The 7,500-nt window shown below is 28.6% G+C and overlaps 1 protein-coding gene across 1 annotated transcript in view; it reads right to left on the reverse strand.

Annotated features, from left to right (window-relative positions):
• The window catches only part of LOC122245284 (carbonic anhydrase-related protein 10), a 93,184-nt gene that overhangs the window by 28,630 nt on the left and 57,054 nt on the right, over window positions 1–7,500 (reverse strand). Inside the window, exons 4-5 of the mRNA XM_086554703.1 lie at window positions 6,525–6,713; window positions 1–19 (exon numbers count right to left, since the gene is read on the reverse strand). The exon at window positions 1–19 is cut by the window's left edge and continues 77 nt beyond it. Of these exons, the coding sequence (XP_086410829.1) occupies window positions 1–19; window positions 6,525–6,713 (208 nt within the window). The remainder of the gene's footprint in view (window positions 20–6,524; window positions 6,714–7,500) is intronic.

A 7,500-nucleotide genomic window follows, 5' to 3' on the forward strand; every position in this document is an offset into this window, starting at 1 on the left:
TGAAGCCGTATATCTGGAGCTGGAAGGAGAGGAGGTGTCATTTTCAGGATTATTATTATCATTATTATAGTCGTTGTTAATATTGTCTTTGTTATCGACATTATGATAGCAATGATAACTAAAGTTACAACATTAGTAATAGGAATATCGATGATGGGAATGATGATGATAGTAATGATTGTATGATGATATTATTGCTTTCATAACGATTATCGTCATTATCATTATCATTATTATCATGATTATGATCATCTTCATCAAAAACATCATCATTACCCTTATCATCATCATCACCATCATCCTTAACATACATCGCCATCACTATGACAACCATTATTAATTCTACCTTATCTCATACACACACACACAAAAAAAAATAATAAATAAATAAAAACTACACCAGCACCCCCTCACTACTCGTTTTCTCTACCACAAGATCCGGATCAGACACGCATGACATTTACAGAGATAAGAAACAAAACAGCTATGAGTATACAAAGAAGTCAAAAGCGCTGAACCATGATAACGAGACCAGATCCCGTTTCCGATAAGGATAACGATATGAATAGTTGAAAATGTACGTTGCTAGTGGTAAAGCGTCAGAGATTTGCGGTAATGAGACACTTTCGTAAGATATACAGTATGACGTCGTGTACTTGAAAGTGTTAGCATATCCCTCCTCTGTGATGGAAATAACAATGTTATTGAATTAATAAGCAAGAGGAGTATATATAAATACAAAGTTCATTTAGATTTGACAGTAAGAGGACATCAAATGACAAAAGTTTTCAACGTTTGTGACTTTCTCTCTCTCTCTCTCTCTCTCTCTTAGAAACAAAAGCAAACAGAGGTAGACAAAGAGAGATAAGATAGATAAATAGAAAGATAGATAGATAGAGAAAGAGAGAGCAGGCAATCGGAATGAATAACCAGTTTTTTCGAATCCTTCCACACTATCAGTCGACCAAATATTCCCTGTTCCAATTTAGAATTTATTTCGAAACTCGCTAGTTTACGGAAGAAAAATAATGATCTTTTAACTTAACCACTTAATTGATGCTTTATCAGTACAGCTATCTATTAGCAGAAGGGAAATCTATTATTAGGTGTAAGACTTTGTATGTTGTAAGTCTTGCTCCTGTGGTAAAAAATGTGATGCGGGAATGGAGACCATGAATGACTTTTGAATTTATCCATGTACAGTGGCTTTTGACATTGGATATATATATTTTTACATTTTTAAAATTTTTTTAAAAAGAAAATTAATAATTTTTATTTAAAAATAAAATTTTATATTAAATTATTTTTTTATAAATAAATATTATTTTTTTAAAAAAAAATTTTATATATTTATTTATTTTATAAAATTTTTTAAATTTTATTTAAAAATATAATTTTAAAAATAATTAAAAAAATATTAAAAAAATTATTAAAAATTAAAATTAAAATTTTATTTTATTAAAAAAACAAAAACAAAAAAATATCATGTTTGGGGGGGTAATAAAAAAAATGCTTTGTGTTTGGGTTTGGGTTGGTTTTTGGGGTTTTGGGGGTGTTGTGGGGGGGGGTGTTTGGGTTTGGTTGTTGGGTTTGGGGGTGGGGGGGGGGGGGGGGGGGGGGGGGGGGGGGGGGGGGGGGTGGGGGGGTTGTGTTTGTGCGGGTTTGTTGTGGTGTGTGTTTTGGGGGTGTGGTGGTGTTGTGGGTGTGTGTGTGGTGTGTGTGTTGGTGTTTTGTGGTGTGGGGTGGGTTGGGGGTTTTTTGGGTGTTGTGTGTGTTTTGGGGGGTTTTGGTGTGTGGTGTGTGTGTGTTGTGGTGTGTTGGTGGTGTTTTGGTGTTTGGTTGTTGTGGTGGGGGTTTTTTTTTTGGGGGGTTTTGGTTTTGGTTTTTTGTTTTGTGTGTTGGGGGGGTGTTGTGGTTTTTTTTTGGGGGTTTGTTGGGTGGTTGTGTGTGTGTTTTTTTTTTGGTTGGGTTTGTGGGTGTGTGTTTGGGTTTTTTGTTTGGTGGTTTTTGGTTTTATAATAAAATATATATATAAATAATATATATATATCTTAATATATATATATAAACATATAAATATATATATATATTTATACATATATACTATATAGGTCATTGTATATACATATATATATACATATATATGTATATATATAAATATAAACATATATATATATATAAAATAAATTAATTATATATATGCAATATAAGTATATATATATATATCGTATAATATTATATATTACATATATTCTTATATATATATATTATAGATATATATATATAATAAATATACACCATATATATATATCTATATATATAAATATATTATATATGTACCCACCACACACACACACACACACACACACACACACACCACACACACATCTATAGTATATATATCATATACTACATAGTTAGTATTGTATATAAATATTATAATATATACCATATGTATATTAATATTCTAATATATTAAATAAATTATATATATATATAATTAAATATATAATATAATATGTATATATATCATATATAACAAATATATTTATACACATATGTATATATATATATATAGTAATTTTAAAAAAAAAAAAAAATTATAGTAATTTATATATATTATCTATCTAAGTCCCGTATCCTATGTAACATATCTATATATATTATATATATAAATTCATTAGTTAATAATGAAAAATATTCATACCTTATAAATATTATCACAAAAGTTAAAAAATAATTAAAATTATATCGTATATATTATTTAATATTATATATATAAAATGATATATTTACATATATTATACAGTGTGGGGGTTTAACAAAAATCAAAATACATATATATATATATATATATATATATATATATATATATATATTATATATTAATATATAGTATATATGTGAGGTTGTGTGTGTATGTGTGTGTGTGTGTGTGTGTAGTGTGTGTGTGTGTGAGTAATATACATCTATATACACATATCTATTATCTATCTATCTATCTATCTATCTAATCTATCTATAATAATATATATATATATATAATCTTCTAACTATATATATCCAATATATATACATTATACTATTATATATATATACAGTGTTTGTGTATATATATATCAAATTATATGTATTATGTTTAAATATATATATATATAACTATATATATAGTATATATATATGTATAATCTGCGTGTGTGTGTGTGTGTGTGTGTGGTGTGTGTGTGTGTGTGTGTGAGCGTGTATGTGTGTGTGTGTGTGTGTGTGTGTGTGTGTGTGTATGTGTGTGTGTGTGTTTGTTTGTGTGTGTGTGTGTGTGTTTGACTCTTCGTTTATGTGTATGAATGTGAATGTACGTGTGAGTGAGAGCGTTAGAAATGCCATCACAAAATCAGGTGATTCTATAAATGAAAATGCAGGGAATATCAGTAATATAATTTCCGCGGATAATCCAGTAAACATAATGGAAATGTATTACCACTAATATAATTATCATATATATATATAGATATATATGGCTAGACTATGAAGATATTTGTGCTTAATGCTCACTGTTAAAAGTTTAGTTTATGTCGTCAGATATAGGAAATAATTTATGTTATATAACTGAAACGATAATGACACAGAACTGTGTCACTTGTTAATGAAAAACGTATTATATGTATATTAAAGTTTATATATATATATATATATATATATATATATATATATATATATATATATATATATGTCTACTATATATGCAGGTATCTATAATATCTATATATATAATATATATAACTATATACATATCATATATATATATTAAATATAAGTGATTATATAATTATAGTATATAACTTGCTATATATATATATACATGAATATGTATGCATGTGTATGTATATACATATATATATATATATATATATATATCTATATATATATATATAACAATATTATATATACATATATATTTATCTTACATTCTCTCTCTCTCTCTCTCTCTCTCTCTCTCCTCTTCTCTCTCTCTATATATAATATAAATATATTATAAAATATATATATATATATATATATATATATATATATACATACAAATATATATATAATTATATCTATCTATATAATTATATATAAATTAAATATATATTATACATATCACTATATATACAAATATATATATATATATATAATAATATATTAGATATATATATATATATATATATGTAAACACATTTTTATGCATGTATCCTCCCCCCTTGTCACTCTCTGTCTCACTCTCTCTCTCTATCTCTCTCTCTATCTCCCTCTCCCTCTGTCTCTCTCTCTCTCTCACCATCTCTCTCTCTCCCTTCGTTTAGTTTAACGATTTTGTGTCATAATGCATGCCATATCAAACAAATTTGACATTTAATCTTTACATTTAAGATACACTCTATTGGCTGTCATTTGGCATCATAAATGTTAGAAGAGAATGAATTAACAAATTATGTACACACACACACATATTTTTTTCATTTTCTACTGAAGAATACATATTATCCTGAATTGGCATGTACATATTCAAAAGAAAGCAAAGAGGAATCGAGATGTATTGACAAATTTTGAAGAGTTTGTGAGTTACCAACAGTAATCCTAATTTCCTTATAATATAATCCACGCTAATGATATGGAAAATAGTCACAGCATTGCATTCAATCTCAGAAACACATAGATAGCTTTTCTTAACTGGTTCATCTCTCACAAACATATACAATAAACAAAAAGTTTTTTTTCAGAATTAAATAACTTTCGGCAAATTACTTAATAACCCAATGAATAACAAAAATAATTAAGAGTGACAAATGATGAGTGATAGTTCGAGACCAAAACAAAATTTCAAAAGATTAGACCATGTTGAAAATAGATTACAGTGGGGAATTTAGAAACATATATATACGTCTTATTCTTAATTAACTCCATTTCTGCTTATAAAGGATTTCATTTTCAGACAAAAATATTTGTGATAAAAAAACTTTAATATCCTATTCGTTTTATTATTATTATTATTATTATTATTATTGAAAAGAACTTGTTAGGTCATATGTCTATGAAATAAAAAAAAATCTTTTCGATGAATATCTGATAAAAAAATCTTTCTCTATCTATCTATTTGTTTATCTGTCTCTTTCTCTCTCTCTCTCTCTCTCTCTCTCTCTCTCTCTCTCTCTCTCTCTCTCCCTCTCTCTCTCTCTATTTACCTCTCTCCATCTTTCTCTCTCGCTCTTTCTCTTCTCTCTCTCTCTCTCTCTCTCTCTCTCTATCTATCTATCTATCTCCCCCCTCATTCTCACTCTTTCTCTCCCTTCTACGCACACAGTCAGACACAAACGCAAATAAACTTTACACAAATACACAAATATAAACACACCTGATCTGTCATTATCCATCATTAGCATTCCCTTGCTCATTCTCCTTGTAACATTCCTTTAAACATTAACATTTACGTATCCAACTGCCAACTCCTTGATGGTCAGGAAGTGATAACTTTCTTGTTCCCAAAAAAGGAGAGATTTCCGAAAAGACTCAAAGCAAGTTTTTATTTACGAACTGTATATGACATCTGCACATGTGAAACCATTATGTAAATATACCGTGTTTTATAAGTTATCATTGTACATTTGAAATATGCGGGTGTGTTTCACCATCATCTTTATTTTAGTAAGAGTAATTGCAGTAATGAAAGATAAAAAAGAGAGGGGTAAATGAGGATAAACAAGGATAGATGGATATATTACGTATATACAAAAAAATTAAATGAAGAAAATATAATAAATGAATGTTCAGATGACTAGATGAATACATACAAGATTAAAATGAATATCATGACGATATCTATGCAGTGGGAGGAGAAATTGTAAGAAAATAAAGATGATAGATTTAAATGACAAATAACAATACCTACATATCCATACACATAATAAAAATAGATAAAGATATAATAATGATAGCGATTATAATGTTGACGAATATAATACTAATAATTACATTGATACTACAATAGCATAACAATAATATATAGTATATTATTTCTAGTAGTATATATATTATATATATATATATATATAATATACTCTGAGATGATATATATATATATATATATATATTAATATATATATATATATTATATGTGATATTATACTCTGTAATTTTATAAATTATATATATCTATATATACTATATAAATTTTATTATATCTATATACTCTGTAGATATATATATTATATATATATATATTATATATGAGTATATATGTATACTCTGTGATACAGTATATATATAGTGTTCTATATATATATGTATGAATATAGTATATATATATATATATATAGTCCCCACCACCCACACACCCTCTTACCCCCCCCCACCATATACTCTGTATATATATATATATATATATATATATATATATATATATATATATATATATACTATATATATATATATATATATATAATATATATTACTCTGTATATATATAGGTAAGGAAACGAACACCTCACCTCAGCAGGAAAGGCATAGTTGGCAACGGTGTGTTCGGATCCCTGCAAATCCCTCTCGCCGAAATGAAGCCGAAGGTGGCTCACCGTGTACACATAAGACAAAGGGCCTCCGGACAAGTTCACCGTGGGTCCACTTGACCTGACACGCCACTCAAGACTGTGACCTGTGTTGACCAGCTGACCGTGGACCTGTAAAAAGCGAAAGAGAAGCAGAGGGTCAGGTTTGGGGGGAAATTGCTGTCCTTTCTCGGGACTTTTTTTTTCTTGTCTCTGTTTGTCTGTATTTCTTTCTTTTTTTTCTGTCTCATTCAGTCCTCCCTATGCCTTCTCTCCTTTTCGAATGTTTAACTCGTTCTTTCGGTCTCTCGCTCTCTCTCTCTCTTTCTGTGTCTCTTTCAATTCGTGTGTGTGTCTATTTCTGTGTCTCTGTCTCTTTCACTCTCTCTGTGTCTCTTTTTGTGTCTGTCTCTTTCTCTCTGTCACTTATCCCTCTTTCTCTCTCTCTCTCTCTCTCTCTCTCTCTCTCTCTCTCTCTCTCTCTCTCTCTCTCTCTCTCTCTCTCTCTCTCTCTCTCTCTGCTTCTCTCTCTTTGTCTCCTACAATTAGATATTTATGAGCCACTTTTGCAGTCATAAAAATCATAACAACAATAATGAATTCGAAACTATATGTGCAGTATATATTTTATCACCTCTCTTTTTCCCTTTCATAGAATTCAGTTCAGATAAAAGATTATTCTTTTCTACACTCGTGTAAGAAAAAAAAAAAAAAAAAAAAAAAAATCATATTTCCAGACGCTTCCAAAAAGAGAGAGAGTTAGAAAAAAAAACAGACATATTCTGAATACAACAATTTCCATGCATCTTGAAATTTCAATATTGACAAAGCCAAGGAGTAGTTGCTGTAGGGGGCGCTCTCGCCGCGCACAAGGGAATAGATTTTTTCGGAGTCTCGCTTGGTAGTTTGGAAGGATAAT

Source organism: Penaeus japonicus, unplaced genomic scaffold, assembly GCF_977035675.1.
Source record: "Penaeus japonicus unplaced genomic scaffold, GWHDUDI00000001_assembly GWHDUDI00000030, whole genome shotgun sequence".
Taxonomy (NCBI): Eukaryota; Metazoa; Arthropoda; class Malacostraca; order Decapoda; family Penaeidae; genus Penaeus; species Penaeus japonicus.